General features: G+C 44.3%; 1 protein-coding gene across 1 annotated transcript in view; it reads left to right on the forward strand.

The window, feature by feature from the left end:
* The window catches only part of LOC128714623 (protein sickie), a 202,260-nt gene that overhangs the window by 35,190 nt on the left and 141,792 nt on the right, over positions 1–25,278 (forward strand). Inside the window, exon 2 of the mRNA XM_053809496.1 lies at positions 2,139–2,309. Coding sequence (XP_053665471.1) covers positions 2,139–2,309 — 171 coding nt within the window. The remainder of the gene's footprint in view (positions 1–2,138; positions 2,310–25,278) is intronic.

Raw genomic sequence — 25,278 nt, forward strand, 5'->3', positions numbered from 1 at the left:
AGATAAAAAAATAATCATCTTTTAAAAGACGCTTCCGAATGGGGGCCTGGGCGCGTTAAAGCGGAAACAAACCGCGCGACGCTTATGAAAGTGAGCGCGAGCGAAAGATAAATTACCAACCGAAAAGAACATTATGAAGCTATGCTGCTGACACGCCTTTGCCACCAGGATTCTTTCCCGCTTCCCGCTTCTATCCCAGACTGTTGCTTCAAGTGCGTAGCAGCTTCTGAATGGGAAAGGAAAATCAAGAGATTTTCCAAGTCGTGCGACATAATCGGTTCATGGCGCGTGGTGTAAAACGCCGCGATCAAAATTCCTCGATGAAGGAGGGGATTTCATCATTTCATCTACTCGCGTCTGAGGCGGAACGGAGATCAGAGCCCTTTGGAAAAATGGAGGGATGAAACAACCACGACGATTCCACGGTTGGATTTTAATTGGGAAAATGAAACACCGCCGCACCGCACCCGTCTTGACGTTTTGGTGGAGCTTACGCTTCATTAGGGCGGAGAGTGAAGGCGACAATCAGAAGGGGCATGGTGAATGATCTTCACCACCAGTGCAATGTTGATTGCCAACGATGAATTGTTGATGTGATTTGGCACTTTATTTATTTTCTCACCCAGCTTGTCACTTTGAGGGGTGTTTTTTTCTCCCTTAACTCGCAAAGACGAAAGATGATGAAAGAACGCTTCATTTGAAGAGACTCTCGTTTGAAGAAGTAACGCAAGGAAAGTACCTGTTTCCACAGGGAAGGTAAGTTTGGTGTGGAAGTTCAAAAGTGACATAAACTGTGTCAGTTTGTGAAATATTTCGAACTGATCAAAGGTTTGCTGAGGGCGAACTAAATATGGACTTCCGCCAAAGCAGCTGCCATCGCATCTCATCATTAACCCAATTTTCTTTGGAGTGTACTCAAAAAAAGGACAAGCCAGCGACGCCATTTAGCGTTATTACTGCTCTATTTTCATGTTTCCTATGAGCTGAGGCATAAAAATGGTTGCATGCAACTCCAAACGAACACATACATTAAACGCTTAGAAGGACGAAGAAGACCTCATCCCATCGAATAAAACAAATAGCTTCCTTAGCAGTGCCAAATTGCAGTCAAAGTACGCTCGTTTGGAGCTCGTTCCGATTAATGCCAGCCTGCAGTTTGTTCTGATTGTTGGCAAAGGAGCCTACCGAAAGGAGACGACAGAAAAACTAGCACGAGCGAGTGAGTTTTTTTACTTACCAAGAATCTGCTGACTCTTGCTTAACCGTAGCGCAGAGCCTTTCTTAAAGCAAGAATGCATTTTATATCTCTCTTAGCACTTCTCTTCTTTTGCTTCACTGTTTGTTTTTTTTTGTGCCCAACCGGAGCCTCCATAAGTTCAGAGCACAAGTTTTGGGTGATTTAAAATTTATGGACCAAAATTTCCTACTTTTATTGGACACCATTTGTCTTCGCTTCGGGAAGCAAAAGGAGCAGGCTGGCGAGCGCGCGTGCCAAGTGGACTATAACAAGCCCATGTTACGAACGTCTGTTAGCCGATGGTAGTACCGTAACGTCACTCTAATATCAAAAGCTATCGTTGCATAAGCCTTGTGTAAAGTAAAGTCCGAGAAAAGGATACCGTAGCGTGGAAACACAGATGTACATCACAATCCGTACGCAGCAAGACGTGAATATTCCATGAAGAATAGGACCTAATGCCCCGAGGCGAGAAGGGGCATGGTGCTGTAAAAGACTCCTCCACGATTTCTCCAAGGAATTTATGTTTCCATTTGGATCCATTCTATCTGGAAGCTTCCAACAAATGCGAAGAACAGAGTTCTTGCCCTAGTGTCCTTTTCATTTTACTTCGTTTCTCGTCTTGCAGTCGGACTACGTGATTTGTACATTTCTAGTAATGCTTCGTCGACATGGTCAACGGGCTACACTCACGTACGTCCAGAGCACCATATGTCGCACCATCTTCTAACCTTCCAAGCTAACGTATCATATTTGTACAAGCCTGATTGTCATTGGATGTTGAATAAATTTAATAATACTAATGCGCGTCGTTACCTTCCTTGGGACTCACATCCTGTTTTCGTCTATTTATCAACCCTAAACCTTATCTGTTTGGCTTTTCGAATTTCATCCTTCACAGATCTACACCGACTGGGCCAACTATTATCTCGAACGGGCCAAGTCGAAACGGAAGGTATCCGACCTGTCCGCCGACTGCCGCGATGGACTACTGCTGGCAGAGGTAATCGAAGCCGTCACCACCTTCAAAGTACCTGATTTGGTGAAGAAACCAAAAACTCCTCAACACATGGTGAGTACTGGACATTTTTTTGGTCTTTAGGCTTATAATTTGAATTTCCTACCTGTGGTACATCTTGGATGAGTTCTTAACCCTCCCAAGCTGCTTTTTGCTTGTGGGATCCGATTTGAAAAAATACTATTTTTTTCCCTCAACATCTCTCTTGGAAGGAAAAACTCTTGACGAAAGACGGAAAGAACGATAAATCAATTACCGCCATAAATCATACTTATTAATAACAATCAGTTCACCATAAATCATCACCAACAACCCGAGCGGATATGATTCCGTGCGGTATGAGAAAAGTGACGACGACGACGAAGACGACGACGACTGCTGGTGTGCATTCGCGCACCAGTCCGCGGGCGCCTTTTTCCATTCCATTACGTCTATTATGCTTACACTCCAATGGGAGGGCCATTGGCCTTTACCGGCAAACGTTAACTTCCCTTCCAATAGCGTTCCCGGTGCATTACGTGTTTCTATTTTATTCTATGAATAATTAATTGGTGCATGCTTTGGGTTGCACATTGTATGCATGATAAGAAAGATATTTCCATTCCGGAAAAAGGAATGAAGGATTTGTTATGATATTATTGCATGAAACGACAATAAATCTTTGAGTAGTGTTTGCGGTACAATAGTGAAAAAATTTCATGAGACCACACTGTTGTATAGTTGTAACTTTTGTCAAGTGGTTGTGAACCAAACCGCGGAGATGCTCGTTTCCAACGTCTTTGACGATTGTAGGAATATTCGTCGTTAAAACGCCAAAAACTATGCAACTTGCAATACGTAAGTTTACCGCTACTGCCACTGTTAAAAAGGAATAGCTATCCCTTAAATCCTTCGCCATGAATCCCTGAGGATGTCATTGCACTTATTCCTTAACTTCAAATACTCCCAGGTGAGTTTCATCTTTTTGAGCTGAATTAAGAACCAGCGGTCCATGGCAACTTGTGGGGAGCTGGTGCGTTGAAAGCATTCCAGCACTTAGCGTACCACAACCTATCGACGGACATCGATTGGAAACGGACAACGATGCCACAAGCGGTAGATGAAAAATTGCTCTATCATTGCATTCACTTTTCTTCTCCCCTAGAGACTAAGCGTAAGACTTTCTTTCCGCGAGTGCCTGCCCTGGGAAGGGAGTAATCATCAATTTAATCAACGTTCTATCTAAATTGAAAATAATTCGCTCTAAAAGCAACTAGATGCGATTCGATTACGGTTGCCCGCCGTGGTGCGGCTTATGAAGCATTTGGAACAGAACACAGTTGAAAGAATGCACACGCATGCACAGAACACTTTTCCCCCTGGACGCGAGCCACTTTCCCATCCTTTTATCGGGTTATCATCGTTGGGTTTTATCGGCCATTGGACATCCAGTCCGGCAGCAGGGCTTTGTGCGGCATGGTTATTTAATTGCCGAAGTTGACCATCCTGCTGGGAAACCGAAACCGAAAGGAAACCAAGAACAACGACACAACGGCTACGGTCTTTTTTCCCGAACGCACTGCGGGTGGGTTAGTGTTTTTCCTTCGGTTATCGTACGAGACAACCCGGGACCCGGCGTGAGGGTCGTCTTCTCTTGCGGCGATTGCGCTTGTCTTCGATTAATGTTGTCGATGAAAGCGTGCTGCGAACGCGAGCACCCACCGGTTTGCTTGTCTCCACGGCCTCCTCCTAATGGACGATGAGTTTGCATGTGAACGTTGTCAGTTGCAGGGAGTCGAGCGCACACTCCACTTGCATTTGTTGCGTTGTGGCATCATTCCATTGGTGCACACCACACTGTTAGAACGATATCGGGTAACAATTGTGTCGGGCCGTGCAAAGCTCAAACGCGCCTATCGGATCATGATTTATGGTGCATTCTCATCGGGGGCACAAGCCCCGGTGTGCGTGTGTGTGGAGTCAATATTGGAGACCGCCGCTCCGAACTCCTCTGATTAAATCACAATTCTCAAACCCTTAAACCAAAAGGCTCAGAAATGTATTCCCGCTTGAATGTAAAATGTTTCCAGACAGAAAATCTGACACCATCGTTTAGTTACGTCCGAGTGTCAGAATTGGTATCTCTGATCACGTAAATGTTTGATTAAAGGAGCGAGTTTTTTGGTTTGTAAGGGGCAAAATGCGGGTTCCAATGTTTAATTGAACTCCCACACATCTGCTGCGGCTCCGTGGAAGATGTCGTCTTTCGCTACGTTCCAGAACAATGCTCATTAGCATGATTGAAATGCAACGCATCTTCATTGTCTGTACCTCGCAACCCCGCCATGGAGTGGCGTCATCAGCCCGCGGACAAAAGATATAATCCTCGAATCGTATGCATCAGAACCGCCAGGCCTCAGCGTTGTCACCAGCGCGTCTTGCTGCGCTGGTCTGGATCGTGGCTAGACGTAATAAATTCACGATGGACACTTGCATCCACTCGCACTGTAATTGAAAGTGAGTGAGCTCATTCATGCGAAACAGGCCGCTTACGGTAGGAACCGTCCGAGGCCGAGAAGAAATCTAGCTTAAAATGGAAAGTCCCTCTGGGTAATGGGGGTAATGCTGACAAGAGGCCAACTGTGCTAGATGCACACATTGGACACTGGGGTTCTGGAGCAACACGATGGTACCGAAAATGAAGATCCAACGCGCCACTTACCGCTTCGTGACTGGTGACGATGAACGATTCTGACGTTGATGATGATTCGGTGCCGCACGCCAGAAAATCAAAACTGTCTTCCCTGTGCTTGATTCAAAATATTGCATTGATTTACGACCAATCGTGAGCAGAATGTACAAAGCAGCACAACGCCCTATCTCGTTAGTGGGTTCAGCTTAGAGTAAGTTTACGAGGTTTTCTGGGTGTGAAGTTGAACGCGGATTCGCACCACGCCAAGAACCCTTGCCGTCAGCGTCAATATATGGAAAGTTTGATACTGTAAGGCAAAGGGTAGAATATGTTACTTCTCGTAATCTAGGATATTTATACGGTGAAGGTTCAGAGTGCGGTGCACGTTGCATCTGGTTGAAGATGCCACCGCCACATTCTAGTTCATAATCGTGTAGCATAGAACAAAAACATTTGCTGCACTACTGGTACCGATAGTAAGGTTAGGAACGTTATGTTGTACTCCGGTGGTTGAGTGATAGGTTCTTCTAATACCTACTAAATATGCTAACCTTTTATCTAAATAATATTTTCCCGACGAGAAATACAGCAAGGTTGTTCATAGGAATATAATATAAAAATTTGAACAGATGTTTGACAAACCTCATCACTCATTTGTCGTGATCTTTTGTTTCTTTGTCTCTAAAACAAACACATTCAGTTTAATAGTACAAAATTGTTCGGTTTGTTTATATTCTAAAATATTTCATACGTTTTCTAAACACACTTTTCAATCCAAAGCTTAGCCTTTCAAAAAGCCCCGTGATGTACCAAAATTTCCACAGAAAATAACATAAAACCTCACCCGGAAAGCGGAATTGCGATCTTGCGAACAAAACAAAAAAAAAGTGAACAAGCATTCCGAAGGCGGAGAAACATTCGGTTGTTTCCATGTTTTTATTTATCGTTTCTACGGGGTTAACTTTGTTACGTGCCGCCGCCCAATTTTGCCACCCGATGAAACGTCTGGTCCGGTGGTACGTACGCGAAGATATTTAAATCAATAAATTCGTTTCGCTCTTCGGTGCGCAAGATTCCACAGGCAAGCCTGTGTGCCTTTTTTTGGTGTTTCACTTTGGGCCTTTTGGCCGTGGAGTTGGGGAAGTTCGATTTGTGGAAGGTGAAGATGCCTTTCTTCTATGCTGCTGCAGCTGCTTTCGGTCAATGGCGTTGGCATGTAAACACATGCTAATATCGACCAGATGTGCTCCGATTTTTTTTTTTTCTAAAGGAAAGCTAGAATCTACGAGCTCTGTTCTGGAACCGAGTGGCTGTCGGCACGCTTTCGGCATAGTTCAGCATCGCCACTGCACACTATAAACTATTCTCGACTGCATTACGGTGAGTACAATGCTGGGGTGTCTAGCGAGATTTACTTACCTATGGGATGGAACGTAACCGAAGAATGAGCGATTTAATTAACTGCATCTGATGTTGAGGTTGCAGCTCGGAGGTGTTGGCTGTCGGTTGTGTGTCGGTAATTAGGTCAAACCGGGTGCACTACACTACTACCGTAAATGATGATGATGTTGCCGGTCTATATAGGGCGTGTATCGAGTTGTGAATGACGTGCTTTGGGAGGTTAATTCTGGTGATGCAATGCATTTCTATTTTTCTGAGGATTAAAAGATATGCATAGCAAACTATTTTTTCAATTGGTGGTAGCTTAGTGTCTTCAGCGAATGTGTTTGGTTATGAAGCAAATCCTGAAAAAAGCAAATAAGTAATCATGAACTTGTGAGTAATAACTCGACCAAAACCCGGTAATTTACACAAAACTAGTTCCTGCATCATTCGATGAACACTTTTATTCAATAATATATCAAGCTCTTGCATTACAATTCCAATATTTTCTACTACTTTATTTGATGTTTGATAGACAAACCATACAAACATCAGGGGGCCAGATTTGTGATCACTCAGGGCACGTACTGGTACGTATGTTCCCCTCCATCACACGATCAATCTTATCACAATGCCCCGCTGTGCTCAGCAATTATTTGCTTTCAATACAACGCCGTGATTCTGGTACTGGCGGATAATTGTGGTTTTTCATGTGCTACAACAAACGTGTGCCCCCGTGGTACGGGTGCGATTTATGAACTTGAGGTAGCACACATGCAAAAACATCGATGCAAATCATTTCGTTCGCATATAACGTGTTTAGGCAGCTCCGTAGATGGGGCGAATAAATATATTTTATTGAAGCTGTTAACACAACTCAGTACATCGGTTTGAGCTGCAGTTGCAGTTAGAGCCTGTGCGATAGAAAACTGCAACGGTATGACCTCCAGCCGAGGGAAGTGTTGTGGGGAAAGATTAATGATGATCAATTAAATAAACGTATTTCCACGGCAGTCATTGTACGGCGCGATAGCAACATATGCGCGATGGCTCACGGTGAAGCAATAATTGCTATTTTCCTGCCATATCCAAGTTTTATAACATTCGGAGCTGGTTTCGGAACATTTTTGGAACAGTTTGTTCTGGAAAGCATACCGTTCGCGAGCGCACAACAATTTACTGCACTCGCGGGCATTATATTCGGTCATTGGCTTTGTGGTTTGTTCCGTGTCTGATGGGGTTTGGCTGTGGAGAGGTCGAGGTTCTCGCGATAGCACGCGTAAGCACTGGTTCAGTGAGGGGCTACTGGAGGTACCGTAAATTAGAGGCATCCGGTCCCGGGTGGCGGGATGAATTAGCGTGACCGTTTCCGGCATCGGGCACACTCGGGTCCGGTTCCCGGATTTATGTCGAGGCGCGATCGTGAAATGATCTTTCCCGCGCGCCACCTTCTAGAATGTATGGTTCTTTTCCGTTCGTTCGTTTTTGGCAATTTAAATGTTCAGTGAGAATGGCAATGAAACAGCAAAAATCAATCCAGGTCTATGTTTTTGATGGAACGATCGCATCTCCAAGGGATGTTGCGATTCCAGCCACTAGACCCAGAGGACTAATTGGAAGTTCGTGAATGGTTTTTTTCGCTTGCGTTTTAGGGTCACATTTGCGAACTCGAACGAACGATTGAAATTGTGTTTGTCGCACAAAAAGCGGTTCGTTTATTGCGGAGAGCAAAACCGAAACACTTTAGAATTGCGTGACCGTTGCTATTAAACTGTCGTCTCCGAATATTCCGCCATCAAAGCCAAAGTATAACCATTTTGCTCTAGTCGCAACCATGTCTCAATAATCAAGGTCTTTCAAATGTTTCTGGTTTTGGAGAGATTAAAGAGGTCTGCAAGGTCTGGAATTCAGTGTAGAATAAAAAAACAGCTCAAAATTTATAGGAAGTTAAATGGAATGTCTGACATTCAATATTTTACTGGAATTCTCCATGAAGTGATCTCCACAGTGAGTTGAGTGTCATATTTTGACGCTACTTATAAAATCCTCAACATAGCTCACGATGGCGCATATAAATTTAGATAAATTGCTCCAAAATACCTCCACGTATATGTCCAAATTCCACCTCATCGGCGACAAGCCAAACACGCGTATATTTGTGTGGTCGCGCACGCTATCGAGGGCAATATTTCGTCGCCATCGAAACGAATGACCGGCCAGATGAAGAGTGACAAACCCGCAGGTGGACATCATCGACGGGATATAAAACGCATGCTCCCTGAGCACGGCTTGCCACTATCGCTATAAATAGCCAATTTATGCTTGGTGGTCGATGAAATATGCCTCATAAACCACGCCACGAGTTGACCACCCCAGACGTCAGCGTGACAGCTGGGCAGGGGTCATACGGTACGGCGTTCGGCCAGGATAAGTCTCGAGAGTCCCAAATATCGCAAAGTTCCGTGACCGCGCGTTAGACGCTACAAGATACTCACAGTAAAAACGGCGCCACGCGATCGCCGAAGAGGACGTTCATTAGTCAGTTGATTTATGTTGTTTCAATACGTAAACTGCAACTCACCAATCACGGCTTGGCAACGTCGCAGGCTGTGGGAAATATGGTTTTGCATGAGCGTTGGTTTTGTAGTCTGTTCGCGCAAACCAACACAACCAATGCGGCACGCATTGCTAAAGACCTCATTTCTCGTGACCTACTTTTTCCCATCGATACTGTCGCGCGCTGCCGCTGACTGCTGGTGGTTCTCGAGCGGTTCTGGATGTACGGTTCGATTCTTCTTCACGATATTTCCCTTTGCCAATGTGGACCAGCAAGACGGGTCGGCTGCCACATGCATTTCCGTTCCGAACACTGTTTGGGAAGGAGTGTAACGCACGGCGGATAGAATTTCGCGCCATCCGTCATTAAGACAATGTGGTTCCGGCTTGGGCACTTGAGCGCTCAACGCTATAAATAGCTCTTATGTAAGAGAGCTTGTCCTATTTTTGCCAACCTTCCAGTGTGCCGAGGGATCTTCTAGTCCATCGTAAACGGTGCAGTTTAAGAGCATGCTTTAGATTGCATCTCAATCCATGGTACACGCGAGGTAAACTGTACGGTGGCAGTGGCGAGAAATTAAGAAGACGGGAAAATTTATGACAAAATGCTCTTAAGCATCCAACGGTCGGGCGGCGCCTTTTTCGATGGGAATTAAGTTGCACTTTTACCATTCGTCGGTGTGGAAGATAGTGACCACCGGCAGCAAGAATGCAATTATCAAGCTACCAAACCGGTAGCATAACCTTTTCTTCACAATTAGTTGCGCTGCTTTGGTTGTACAAAATCGACTTCCAACGTTGTCTGACAAGCACTGGGAAAGACCTAACCCAACGCTAGCCCGGGACTGAGGCTAAGACGCTGGCATAAATCATACTAAATGTTCTGAAACCATGACCGCTGCCACATTCGGTAGGACACCTAAATCCTACCGGATGGTCGATGAAGATTTCAAGTCTTGCATTGCGCGTTGCTTTGATCGGCTTGAAACGATGAAGAAGAAGCAAAAAAAACTGAAGTTGCCATCCCATGGGGCTTTGGGGATAAATTTCAACACACGCCCCAACCCCAATCTGGCGGGTGGTGTCGTTAGAAATCGGTTACAAACATCTTCTGAACACCGTTCAGCTTGCTGCTCGCTGCTCACCTCAGCAGTAAAAGAAGGTGGATTTAATTTTTGAAATTTAATCGAGACAATAACCATCAAATGTGATGTGATTCTTAATAGTGAGTGGAGCAAGAATTATCACCATCACCCAGGTGAAGTGTCTCATAACATTAGGCAATGGCGACGAGGTTTGTAACATAGGTTTGCCGCCCGTGAATCAAATGAACCGTCTTTTCTAGCTTATTGGCAAAATGTTATGACATTGGAATAGATAGACACCGTCGCAGGTTGTGTGTTAGTGCGCCCGCGAAGTGAAAATAGGCCGTGAATTTTTACACATAACGTCCATTACTTTAATGTGTGACATACTATTCGCGACATACTATTGCGTTTCAACCGACATTTTCCCATAGTGGTTGTTTCAAAATGGTTTCTCACCGAACCCACCATAAGCATTGTGGAAATTGATAATCTTTGTTTAGGCAACCGAGCATTCTGTGTGGATTTTGTCCGCACAGTCTTGAACGTTAGTAAACCTTCGAGCCTTATTTGCTGAGGTCGCATTTCCGGTGCGTTTTATCTCATTGCTTTTAATGATTCAAAACACCAGCCTAATCAGCGCCGGCACCTGTCCGAGGTCGTTCTAAGTGGATCGGAAACTTGATTCCTAAGCTGCTCCTTTGTTACCCGTAAAAGATTGCAATCAGCAAACGTCAGCATACTTTGCACGTATCTTCCCCGGGCTGTACGCAAGACGGCGCCGTTTGTAGACAAAACGGGGAAACAAATGGCATACAGTTGCCGGCAACGACGCTGTGTATATCGTCTATGTGCATCCCTTTATCTCACCGTCCGGACGGGACATTCGATACGTTCGGCCATGCTCACCCATTTGTTGACATACCTGTGTTGCGAGGTACCTGTGGCAAATGGCAAATGGCGTGAGCGGTGCGCAATGTCGATGTCAAAACAACAGCCTCGAGCTGCATGAAATTTGATCCACAGCATTCGGGACGTGTAATTGAACCGAGGCCCACAGTGAGCTCACCAAGACCACCATGCTAGAGCCATAACGATCAAGTTCCACAGTAAATAACCCACTTTGACCTATTTCTTTTGCAACGAATTGAAATGAACTAGGCCCACAAAGGTGCTAAAAAAATCTCAAATAAAACCTATGAATTGTGAAACAAGTTTGCCCAATTTCCCTCCCAAAAAAAAAGGAAATGCAACCTAAATAAACTTCCGCAAACAAACTTCCATTAGCTGCTAATATGTCTAGCAGAACCGGAATAGGGGACCGAATGCTCAAAATCAATGTCAGTAGTTCGGCAAACTAGAAACTAGTTGAAGGTAGCACCATACAAAGAACGGAACCAGCACATATCGATGGTGTTCCCAAAGATGGCGTCCGATAGTGATGAAAGTTACAGCAAATTGCATTAAGACATGAGCGAGCAACCATCATTTTAACAGTACCATGTTGTTATGCTGATCAGGTGACCAAACCCAAAAGCTCGTCGAAATGTTGGAGAGAGAGTGTAGATTGAGTGGTAGAGTCAACAACGGTAGCCGTGCTGGCTGTCACTAGGCATGACACCGTTTTATGATTAATATGCAGATATTTATCACTACACTACACTGCTTGCCCCTGACCCGAACTGGCGCGCCTACCAACTGGTGGTTCGCGCCTTGAGAAGAGGTTCGTAAATCGATCGATCGAACTGGTTTCGACAGGTGGCTTTTATGGAGGAGTGTCTGAACAGCTTCTGAAAGATATTATGCACTGATTGATTTTTACGTTGCTATTGTGATGAGATGAATTGAAAGTAATCGGGGTTTGTTGGGTTATTAATTTTGATGCATTTTGGGAAGGCTTGGCGAGACGAGATTGGCTTCACACAATTGCATATGAGATAATAAAATGAAGATACTATCAGAAACTTGTAGAAAAGGCCTGTGAACATCGGAAATCTAAAGATGTTTTTAGTAGACAAAACTTATCAGTTTATTGAGGTTCGAACTCCGATTACCGGAGATACTAAGTTCTCGACTGACATATTCTGCTCAACGACCGACTAATTTGAACCCATTTAAACCTGAATTCATCCTCCGAAATCTTTTCCCAGTTATTCTCCTTCGACATGCAAAGTATTCGCATTGTTGCACACGATACTTACGCACCCATTAATCACGCCACTCCAACCAAAGTTGAAGGTGTCAATTCGTGCAGCATATTTGTAAAAACAGCCCTACTAACGAGAGAACAAATTCATAACGCCACGGTTGCCTTTCCAATCTTAACTACAGGGGGTGCAAAAAGCAAACTAAAAAGGATTATGATGGAGCAGAGAAGATGGTGCGAGATGGAGGAAAGCATTACGGAAGTTCAAGTGGAAAGTTGCATAAGAAGGGGAAGGACAGGAACATTGGAAAATGATCACGAGCTTACCGCCGGTTCAATGTACCTCCCGAACAGCATCCAAACCAATCAATTATGCGTGCCTTCCAACCCGGCGGATGAGGTGCAGCCAAAGCGATCGGTCAAGTCAGATCGACGTGCCGTGAGCGAGCGAGCGATTGAGACCGACAACTGCGAGGTGTGAATTATAAATCGAGCTCGCGATCAGTTGGCAGCCCAATACCGCCGCTTTCCAAGAGGCGGCTCGTGGCACCGAACCCGAACCTTAGCATATGAAAGCTTATGCCCATATGCTTTCACGCTGTGAATTTTATAAATAACAACGAAAAGATGGATGAAAAAAAAAACATCGAAAACGAACCCCGAAACGATGCTACAGAAGCTTGCTGTTTTTATTTTCCTCACTGGTGGTGTTGTGATGTGAGCGGAATTTGAAGGGGAGCAAAATAATGTGGATCTGGAGCAATGGATCACCTTACACGTGAGTTCACATCACGCTTTGAAGTCGCAGTCGATCGAGCCGTGTTGTTGCGATCATGTGTGGAAATGAGGGGTCGGAGGAGAGGGCGAAAGAGGGGTGGAACGTACTGTGTATGTGTAACGTCGATCAGTTGTACAGCCGGTGTGGAAAGTGGAGGTAATGATGAAAAATGACGGACAGCAAGTCAAGGGTCACCGGCAACAAGGCTGACGAAGCCGGCTTAAGTCGGATGCCGGTTGGTTAAGTGGTGAGCACCGGAGCACTCACTCTCTCAGTGGACGTTTGAAGGCTCCATCAGAGAGGCCAGCATCCGGTAGGAACGAAAGATGGATCGCTTGCGCTGGTTAAATTCTTAAAATATTTTAATAAGTTTATTTAAATGTTCAACACAAATAGGTTTGTTGCGAAGTGTATTGTCAATTACTATTTCTTTCGAATGGAAGAATAATTTAAAACAACCTGTTGCTGATCACCTCTCAACAATGTTGGATGCTGTGCAGACACAAACGGATTCTCACATTGTTTTTTTCTTTTCGATTTCCCGCTCAGTCACTCATTCTCTCGCTTTACATCACTTTCGGACGATAACGAGAGATTTTTTCTCCTTTCCTTTCGATATTCTTTGGATGCAGGGTTGTGCATAATGGTTTTGTTACTGAAGTACTGTTACTCAACAAATATTAAAATTAAACCATCCAGAACCTGTTTAAAACCTCACATTTTGGTTGATTTTGAGACTTTGTGGATTTTTTTTCAAATTTATTTATATTTCCAAAAACTTGCTCCAAACCTTATCTCAAAAGGTGAATTAAAAAATAATTGTAATGAATCATTTCATAGCCAGATAAGCAATATTTCCTCATTGCCCAAAAAAAATCTCAGCAACCATATTGCTGAACGATCAACTCGTAGAGTAACCCTGCAAAAATGAAACCATTCGATAGCAAACGCGCCGTCCAGTATGCTCGCGCAGTCAGTTCTGGTTGAACCGCGCCACTCGATAGGTGGACAAGCTGCATTTCGGAGCTTACTTTACATCGCGTTTGTCATTGTTTGTCGTCTTTCCAGCCGGCGTTACTGCTGCTTGAGTAAGTGATCGTAAGCGGCCTGGTGTTGAAGTGATCTTATCGAAGGTCATCACCACACGTGAAAACCTCTGCACGAGAATATTCTCGAGTGCGGTATCATATGTCAATGAGACAAGTGCGAACAAAAGCCTAGTTTCCGGTAGACAAGGGGGAAATCCTAAACACGCACGTGACGAGGGCTTGTCTATTGTCTTTTGTGCTCAAGTTGCGTCACGTGGAAAATCGATCACGCTGGTGTGTAGAGATTAAACCGAAGCTGGGTAGGGACGGTGTTCGAGGGGAAAAGATTGTGATCTTAATTATGACGGTGCACGTTCACTCGTTCTGCTGTTGTGCTTGTGTCAGAGGCCGGTACGTTTAAGGCCATTTACGTTCTACGGTGTCTTTTATGCTTTATATGTGCGTACTACGAGTGTCTCTGGAGCCAAAGCTTTACGAGGTCCTAATAGCCGCTAAGTGTGTCGTCAAAGTTATCATACCGGGGATGTGATAAGTTTATGCCTTTTTTCTCGTAAGTTCGTAGTGCCACAAAAAAAACGCCTAGAAAAATATCTTGTTAACATCGTCGGCATCGTAGAAAGAACAAAAAAAAACCTGCTTCAAATCATAGATCAGCTGATTTATGACACGTTCCCTGATCGGTCGGTCCACACACCAAACGGTACTCGCATGAAGGTGCCACAAAAAAGCGAAAGATTTATCTCCCACCCAGTCAAAACCCTCACCCGGTAGTAGCGTTCTCCATTTCCTTCCCCATTTGTTTTCCCAATTTCTCGGCGTGAAAACAAGTCTTCATCCTCGGGCAGTAAGCGCACATAGGAAGTGATCGGTGGTACGGTGCCGAGGGGAAACCCAATCGCTGGAAGCTGGTATCGGCCAGCTTCCAACGGGAACATAACCCATGGTCCATAAATCTCCCCCAGGACAGTGCGTGTTTGTATGGGTGAATGGGTGTCTATATGTGCTTCTTAGCTTGTGTCGCATCTTTCCCCACCATGTACGACGACTTCTGCCGGAAGACGGCCTGCCGTTGGTGCTGGTTGCTGGCAGTTGATCGATGTCACTGTCGATCGGCGTTTCTTTCCAATCGCTTTCCGCTATCTAATTGCCGTTGCACGTTCCCTGACGACAAGCACCACGGTTAGCGCAGTCATTCATGCCATGCAGCTTGAGAGAGGTTGTGAAGCGAAGAAAAAATAGCGTTCAAAACAATTCACACACAAAAAAATGTTGCCAAACGACTAGTGAACGATGTCATTTCGTAATCAGAACTCACGGTTATGCAAATCGGGAAGCAGATTTATGGTCAATCATTTCTCCAGTGCGTGTCACAATCAGTACTAATGAGCCTAACTCAGGTAACTCTTGCTTTTTGGGAGCATAAAAAAAACACCTAAACCACAGTTCAGGTTCTTACCCAAAAAAAACTCCATTTGAATTTGTGACTTTGCGACGTGGGTGAATTAAAAATAACTCGTGCCATGCGTTGATGTTTTGGGTGAATTCGCGTACAATTCAAATACACTATAGAAATATGAGTATGATTGATTTCTCGCAGTCTACTACAAATACACCTAGAAAAAAAAGTCCGTCTAGCATCTCCTGACAGGTTGAGTGTGTGATTTATGTGCAACTCGATCGGTTTGGAATAATAATTAGCAACTCACGTTGGTCGTTTTAGGATGAAAGATTTTCAGCATAGATTTGTGGTTAAAATTAATGTGCAAATATTGGACATTTTCATGTTATTCATCAAAGCTGATGAATTTGAAGCTTCAATACAACTTTTTTCAATTGTGGGTTATGTTTGTGTCTTTGGAGACATTCATGATAATGTTGGTTAAAATGGTTGAAATTTAAATATTTGTTCTGTCATTTCAGACTCAGAACTAGAACTGAAGAATTGCCCTTTAGGTGCTAAAGAGGGTTTGTTGAATAACCCAAAATTTAAAATTCTACTAATATTCATGGAATTTTTTAGCTAAAACAAGGCATTTCGATACATTTTTGATAGTAAAGTTTAAATATTTGGCTTAGTTTTATTCTCTAAATTGGTACAGAAGGTCAGTTCTTGCAATAAGCTTTTATTGCTCTCAGTGTCTGTACTTTATTCCTGCTCCTGCATGCAAATGAACCCTCAATACCTTGAAGGCCCATTAGGCCGTAAAAAAGGATATTTAAAGTTGGCAAATGCATTCGCATTTAACGCATCTCATCCCATGCTTGGACATGAGCATGGGTGACCCGATTCCTTGATTGTGCACACACATTAAACTTGAAAAACTTGATCAATTTTACGACATCGTGAAAATGTGCGAGTGATTAGAATTCCATCCACGCAGCCGTACCAGACTGGAAGGGCTGCCGGTTATGACGTTTACGGAGCCATCGCAATGATTCTGTCGATGGAAGCGGTCGTAAAAATGTATAATCTTGAGCTTGTTTTACCGCTTCTTTCCTGCATTCACACGGTACAATTATAATAGGTGCCAGCAAAAAAAAGAACCCACTGTCTGCCAATGTCCGGAGAGTTTATTAGAAAAAAAGCACCCCGCCAGACAAGGTAGATCAAGAAGAAAACAGTGCTCTCATAAAAACGCACGCACACATTAAGTGGCCGAAACAGTGTATAGCATCCACAGATGCAAAGTCTGCGAAAATCTGTAAACCAGAGGTGGTGGTGATTGTCTTGGCGATTTTGACTTTGTTCACGCAATTCTTCGCACCAAGGAAAGAAAAAGCAAACCCTTTTCACTGTTCACTCACAAGCGCCGTCCGAGGAACACATTTTCTAAAGCGCCGTCCCTGGACAGGGTAAACGAGAGCATGCAAAAAGCTTTTTTTTAATGGCCAAGGTCATATCGAACCCAGCCGGTCTACTGTTGGTTCTGCATGTAGTGGACGTTGTTTGCGTTTGCTTTAGTTGCTGCTGGAGCAAACTGCAAGCAAACAAGCTGAAATTGGCGGGTTGGAAGAACCGTTCGAAGATCCATCACGAGATATTTAACTGAGAAATTGACAAATCCGCCTGGTTCGAACGTCTGTAGCTGATCGGAGCCAATTGCAGCGAGTCCCAGTGCACTTCAGCGAGCGGTGGCGGCATCACGGCATCTCGCTAGCCGATTGCATGTTAGTTTTGCTTGCGAAGCATCAACCATCCCAAAAGGCAAGAGTGATTTATGGCCTTGCATTTAATTGTTTGTTGCTTTTGACGTTCTGTTCCACAGCGTCTCTCAACGGAGGGGGTTGTGTATCTCGTTTGGGTATTCCCCCGAAACCGAAACACATGATCGGAACCGCGATCGTTCTGTCCTCCAAATCGGAACGACAGCGAACCAAAAAGTGTTAAATGAAGATTTGTTTATTTAGCTTAATCAGTTCAGTGATCTTGGCAGTGGCGACCGATCGAAAAATCCTTGCACTGTTCATAACTCCAGCAACGTCGTCGAAGCTTTTACCATTCGATTCCTCGCTGAACAGTGTTCTAGAGTGCCAGTGAAACACAGTGCGGGATGCAAGTGTAAGTGCAACGTAGTCAGATCATTCGATGAAGCCATCATATCGTGTTGCGTTCTGCGTGCAGTTCGTGATCGTTTCATTCCCCGCAATGCTCCAAGAGGTCAAAGCGAGTAATTAAAACCTCTTTTCAATAACGCAAAGTGCTTGAAATTGATCATCAGTGAAATCTTCCTTACGCGATCGCACACATCGTGTTCAATTAAGACGGAGTTGTGTTAGCACAAGAAAGGAAAGAAATTGTTACACAATTGCCATTGCTGCGCTCCCATCTCGGTAATTACTGTGACTAAACGCTTTATTGTAAGGCGACGAACGAACTGGGACATCGAGCAGCAACGTCTGGAGTTTAGACGAGTTTAGTAACGAGTAAGTAAACAATTGAGAACTTCTTCAATATCCAGCTTCAATATCATCGTACTTCTGCACCCTGAACAGTCGCAGTGAGAGATTTGACCACCTACAAATTCCTTTTTGGTAGCGAATCCGGAACTATTCCATTTTTACAGTTCAGTCTGATCTCGGTTTTGTCACGTCACGTCGTCGGACACGGACACTGTCTACCCAATATGATGTGCACCGCAGGTCACAGCAAGTCACAGCATGCGATAGTTTACGAGCAAGCAACCAAGAGCAACAGCCACAGCAGCTATCGCACCATACCATTCGTTGACTTGATGGTGTCGTGATCGTGCTGCCTGATCTCGTCGCTGGTGGCTTTCGCCTTTTCTCCTTTTCGTTGCCCGGCGGCGGTGGCAGCCGCCTGCTGCACCGAAACACACCGAAATAATGCAGAAATAATCGCTAATGGCTCCCACCTAACCCGAGACACCCGATCGGTTCGATCTCGCCACCCCCGGAGACACTGGGCAAAGGCGAATGATCTAAATTGACGCTTCATGAAGCGTGTCGGATTTCAATCCCCACTGTACGGAGCTGCCATTAGAAGTCTCCAACCGCTTCCGAAAGCAAATAATGAAGGTTGAGCTATATGATGCGCCTGAAGAAACGCATGAAAAGGAGGACAGCTTTTGTTGTTTGATGGAGAGTAAAACTGAAATGATTGCATAAAATATCGCTCACGATCGCGTGATACCGGACGGTGTAGTACGGCCGACAGTAGTACAAAGGATTGTGGGTTTTTATGGGATGTTAAGAGTAGGATGAAATGATCGTGTCTAATGGTACATGCACTAACAGTGGATGAACAAGATTACGATTTAATCGGGAGCTGTTAATGCATTCGATGCGATCTCATCTTGGAGTACTTTGGGGAACTATGTTAACTACCGTTTCTAATAGAACGAAGGATGTTCTACGTTAATAGAATACAATTAGCATTAAACTTCTTCTTTAGCACGAAATCACTCAATTTGTTATGTGTCAACATCAGGATTGCTTTATCAGTTCTCCAGAACATCAGCAATGTAATGTATTTGTGAGTAATCAGATTTGACTTGAAATAAACTGATAAAAAGTAGCTTTCTTTGGCTAAACTGTTATTGGTGCTCGTTGGATGATTCGAGATTCTCGAGCATTCTCATCAACGAGATATCTCAGATTCTGAATTCCGAACTTTCTTATCAGCGTGATCATTCTATTGACATGGTAAGATCTCACACGGAACTATTATTTCAAGCTCATTGCAGATAATTTTCATTATAATATCTCATGATAATATCTCTGACATCGAACATTCATGTTGCCCCAAGATATTCGCCAGGGCAAACAATGGCATAAAAAGGTGCAACATTAAATAAATATAATGATAGTAATTTGCTTGCCATCAATTATCTAACATCTCTGGCCAAAAGTAGGACTTGGATTGAAGTTCCTGAGGGCCCCAGCGATCACGTGCGGAACGTGAGTTTGCATTCCCAAACGAACGGTATTTCGTTTTCTTCATTTCGGCAGAAACTTATTGCATTCCGTGTCCCGCGTGTCGCTGCGGTCCGTTCCGGGAAGGAGACAATTTGTCCACCAACCGGTCGTAATGAGCCGATGAATGGAGACTCTAAATTATTGCTTATAAGTTTAAATGGACCCCTGCCAACACTGTTTTCAATTACAACTCCGTTATGGTGTGCGTGTTTGGGACGAGACACTGTTTGCGCACTATTGTTTTGTACCAAATATGGCGAATGGCATTTTCGGTCGGTCAGTCGGTCCAGTGTGCACTGACCGGTGACAAACCTTTCATTAGGTTGAACCATTTGTCTTCCATTGAATCTCTGGAAGCGGTATGAAAGGACCGTGTGTAAAGGAAGTTGAAGTCCAGCCAACGAAAAAAAAAAAGGTTTAACATTCCGCAATGACACCCAACACATTGTTGCAGTGTCGCGTGTCTCTGGGATCGTGGGTTTGGGTTACGTTTTAGCCGCTGGGATGATCATTCGTTTATCCTGTTTGCTTCATTGCTACACCGTACCGCACCTTTGCCAAATAAAACAGGCCCAGATTTAGGTGTGAAGTCAAAGGCACCTCAAGCGTATGTGCGTCACTCATGTTGTGTTGGAAAGATCGTTTGATAATAAAAAAAACTTGAGAAAACGCAGAAGCATTGCAGAAGAAGGTGTGACGATGGGAATAAATTAAAGAACCTTTGAGGCATTTTTTAAAATCTTCCAAGAATGTATGACGATCCCGACAATCGAACGCGAAGCAATTTATTTTTATTCGTAAGTCTAAGCCCCAAATAAGCTGCTGATCAAGACCACCCCGCCATTTAGCATGTAATGATCTTAGTTCTTAGCTACATTATAAACCACTGCCTTGTCCTGTTGGTCATCGAGAAGCAATTTCCGTTCGAAGCGGATCTCAATCTCTCACCCTACCAACGCATACGCTTTTATTTATACACTTAATATACGCCAACATATGTTTATTCCACGGACGCGATCACTCTTCTCGAAATGCTCGTTTAAAATGTTAATGATAATAGTATTGACTTCTTCGCACGAAGACGATTTGGCCCGCTACCGCAAGCCCCCCTCGCTGCATGGCAGACCCGCGTGAGAATGGTCCACGGACGCGTCTTGGGAAGCGACACATAACCCACCCACGAGGAGTTTAATGTAGGCAAATAAATTCCACCGCAGGCTTTCATTGCTGCTACTCTCTTCGTTGGTGGGAGACGAAGCGAACCGGGCCCGGTTGGAAACTTTATGCCGGGCGTATGGCTAGATTATTCCCACTTCAGTGTGTTCGGTTGTTTGGAGAAAACAGAGAAAAACTCTTCTAGCAATGGCATTATTAAACGCCAATCGAATATTGTTCAACATCATTAAAAAGACATAATTTACGCATTCGCTCTTGGGTAGGAGGAGCAGCAGTAGGTAGCGTTGTTCTTCCTCCTGGGATGATGCAGTCCGTTCGGAACATTATGGTTGGTTTGAGATATTTTTTCTTCTGTTCCATGTTTTGATACTTCCCAGGGGGCAGTAGTGCGTAAAGAAAGGGTAAAACAATGAAAAACTTATGAAATAAAAGATATTTTGTGAAACAAATTGCATAACTTTGGGAGTTTTGCTGCGAGTATAGCATTCATTCCGGCTAATTATTTAACAAAACAGATAAGAAAATTTTATAATAAGAAAAATATTATTTTTAAATCTTAACAACAATGCATCCCCGCTCCTTAATAAGGCTTGTCTCCTGGGTATTCCCGTTTTTTTTTCTCTCTGATTCTGATTACGTTGGTGGCTTACAACGAGTGTGGCTTTTTATAGATCTTTTCCACTCGCCATGCACTCCCAACCCTTTTACTTGCATCGCTTCCACGGTCGAATTAAACATGGGACTATCCCAAGCTGGGGCTGTGCTGCTTCTCGGATGAATCATAACCCTCCTCAAGAGCCTTATGCTTGCGAGACCAAATGTTTTGCTTCGTAAGACCGAACCCGCTAACAATGTCACGGTACGGTTCCGTTCTACATGCTGCCGGTGCTTGTTATGATTATTGAAAAAGAAACAAGAAAACCATGAGATGGAATATCCAAACCGACCTCTCGAACTCTCGCTATCACCTCTTTCGGGTGGCGGATTACGGATCATCTCACGGTTTATTATCTTCCAGCCCTTTGCTCGTTGCATTCTATCGTTGCCTCCAATACACAACTGGCTAGGACAGAAAAATGAGCCAAACACAGGCTATCTGTTTGGAATATATACGGTGAAAGAACATAAACACACAGATGCGCGCGACACCCGATGAAATGCATCCCATTCTCGAGCATCCTTCGATGGGTTTCTTATGTTGCGCTCTATCTATCGATGGCACCACCATAGAAAATAGAAATAATAGGCAATAACTTATTGTAAATTCACCTTTCGTGATAGGAACCCTTTTGGAGGTGTCTCATTCGATCCGCTGTTCCCGCTTGGTGCTCTTCTAGCTCTTTAAACCTTTTGAGTCTTTTGGAACAGTCACGCGACATTAGGAAGGAATGAATAGAATGCAGAAACAGTGCTAGTTCGATATGTCCATACTGGCGCAAGGCACCGCCTCTGCCACAAGTATTTGGTGAATCCACACGGTCCGCTGGATCGTGCTATGGAAATCAACACTTAAAATTCGCGAATCCGCAACCGTCGTCGTGATCCTGGTGACTTTCTGTGTGCATCCACATGCTTATGATGCGCACACGGTATGGACATAAATTTATTCTGCGCATCTTCTTCAAGGTCTGGGCGCGATGGTTTCGATGCTTACCGACACTAAAAATTCGTGCTGCATTGCTGGGGATAGGAGTTGTTCCGCCAAGATTGTTATTCTGGAATGGCACATTCCACCGTGGATAGGTAGTAAAATATATTTCCGATTGAATGGCAAAACGAGGTAAAATCGTGATAGTGTGACCATTATGATTCCCGATTTCTCGCAGTTCTAGCGCCATTTTTTGCAGTGCAGGGGTTTTTAGGTGAAATGATAACGATGAGAGTACAACTGATAGGTAGAGAATACGTCAAGTTTATGGTTTAAAATAAATAAAAGATTATTCTGAGAGCTAATTAATAGTGGGACATATCAACTCTCTAGTTCAAAAATGAACATTTCTTTTCTTGAGAGTACAGACATTTTCCAAAGACTTCTGCATCAAGAATTCGTCCAAAACTCATTGTAAAACCATTATCTGAGCCATGTGAACTAACTTTTAAAATGGATTTCCTAACACAGCACTGATACTTCAACGCCGTCACTTATCTTAGACCGGATGGTCTTAGCCTCCAACGAGAACAAGAACACCGCATCATACGATCTTTTATTTTCATAACGTTTTATATCCCGTCCTTCACCGGTACGCCGAACCATTAATACCCGTCCGATGTTGCACATTGAAAGTTGCCGTTTGCAAACCCATAACAACGGCACATACATCAAGCCATGCATTTACCAAACCATCATCAACCATAAACCACCACCAAACGTCATCCTCACGTCCTTGTTTAATGTAATCCACTGCCAACAACGGCGAGTTCCAAGACGGTTGCAACGGAGCGCTGGAAGAGTGCAGTCCGGGAAAGTGTGCGACTTTATGCTCCATTCTACTTAACCGAGACAAATGCAAATGTTTCATCCACTCGCCGCACCAAACAATGAAGACGTACGCGCGGTGCGTGCTGACCGGGGAAACTGTCAACGGGTTGGCTTTTGTTGCATCCGTCCTACACCAGCGGTTATCACCATTTCACACTTTGTCAGCAATGTTTTACCACCTTCGCGCGGGAAGATGAATGCTGTTTCAGGGCGAAGGTGACGATAAAAAAATAACATAACCGGAACGAAACGATCCAGCTGTAATGCGTTCGATACATCAGCGACGTGCAATGATATTTTTTTGTTTTGTTTTTGGACGAATGTTTTTTTGGACGACTTTTGCCCCAGACTTTTCGAACGTTTGCAAAACAAACCACCAACCAACGTACGTACATCGTGTACAACTCGAGATCCTGCGGTTTTGTGAGGAGACCCGTGCCGGAGATACATTTCAAAGCACAACCGTGTTGGTGGTGCTTTTTGTCCCGCCGTACTACCTTGTTAGAGCACGATAACGCCGCTCGAAACTGTAACCGATATCGGCTTCGACCAAACACGGTCCACAAACGTGATCTGTGGAGAGCGCAGCGAAAAAAACAAAACTACACACCAACAATTGCCGTCACGGCGGGATACATTCTGCACATGCCCCCGCTAAACAAGGTGGGGTCCTGTCTCGGGAGCCATTGTAAATTGGTTAAGATAAATGGTAAAAACGCGTGTTCCGAAAAAAAGCGCCACTGGAAGCGCTCGCCCAACCCACCACAACCCGGGCGATAGACAATTCTCGATATACTGCGCGGATTACCACATGAGAGCTTTTTTTCTTTCTGGCCGAGTGATGCGAGATACGTACCGGACCACACATAGATCTCGATTGTGGTTTCCGTATTTGGGAGGCACGACACGACGAATATTACACGTGTGTATGTGCAGCTGTGTGGTGGTGGGACCGTGTTGTGCTAATGCAATTTGTGATCGAACTTTATGCGAGCAGGAGGTTCCCGGTTCCCCATCCGTTCGAAATCCCCTAACAACGGGCGGCATTTATGTTTTACACCGTAGTTGGGAATAAGCAGGCAACGGCCTGTATCAGGTATCGTGCCAAACGTGCGGAATGAGATCGCGCTTTTCGGTACTACATCCGTAATCGACCGACGCTAAAAGACTTTCTTTGTAGTTCTTTGCCGGTGCAAAATGGCATTTAACGACGAGGGCAGGACGAGGCATGTTGCGGGACAGAAAAAACATGCGAAACAAAAGTTCATTTAGGGGTTTAGCTTCCTGGCAAAAGCTGGATCTTCCCCGTTTTGACCGATAGTTCACCCGTTTTTTTCCCACCCCCCAGTACAATGTGGTGCAATTGTTTCCCTTGTTGGCAGACCTTACATCTGCCACAAGGTGGGATGTGCGATAGGAAAACAAGAATCTCCCCAACCCCAAAGGATCAAAGCGATTCGCTTTTTTCGGCCAACGATAAAAGCTGGTTGCAAATTGATCGTATGAATCGGTAGATAAACAGCGCTCCATTGTTGATAGTTCGACTTTAAAGGGAAAGTTGAACACGACTCCGCGTTAAACGACTTCCATATCCGTACGTGGGAGCGCATATTTTATTTTATTCTGTCGTAAATTTGATAAAACATATAAAATATCGCGAAAAAAAATCGCCCCAAAACAAACGAGCAGCGATAAATGAACCTGTCAAATGGGCTTATTAACGGGTTCCAACGGGCTTAAACGGTCAATAATTGTTTGCTCGTAAAGCCGCTTTAATGCGTACGAGATACGGTGGTGCTGCTGTGTATCGGAAGCACGTCTTCACCTGTTTTTGCGTTATGCGAAATCCTCGTCTAGTTGTTCCCGTTGCTCTGATTGACAGGAGTCTTTGACAGAATGGGATTAAACTGCCAGCGGGAGTGTCCCCGTACTGGCGGCAAACGTGAACCAATCAATCGATCAATCGGGCTCAAAGCATTAAGCCTACAAAAGAGAGTCTATAACACACCTTAAAGGCTCTTGGTGTTACATGTGTTTTTTTTTTCTGTCCTCTTTATTATCTCGAGAAATCAGTCCCCCAACTTTGCCCGGAGTGGGTCTCATAGCAACCTGTTGAGCATAAAACTTCACCTGATAAGCCCCATCCATCCTGCGGAGGGCAAAAAGGAGATAAAAATCCCACTCCCAACTCGCACACAACATTCCTTTTCCCCGGGGGCTAGAAAATTAATTATACGACTGGGAAGAGAAAAAACCGTTGTTTC

Source organism: Anopheles marshallii, chromosome 3 (assembly GCF_943734725.1).
Source record: "Anopheles marshallii chromosome 3, idAnoMarsDA_429_01, whole genome shotgun sequence".
In the NCBI taxonomy this organism is placed as follows: Eukaryota; Metazoa; Arthropoda; class Insecta; order Diptera; family Culicidae; genus Anopheles; species Anopheles marshallii.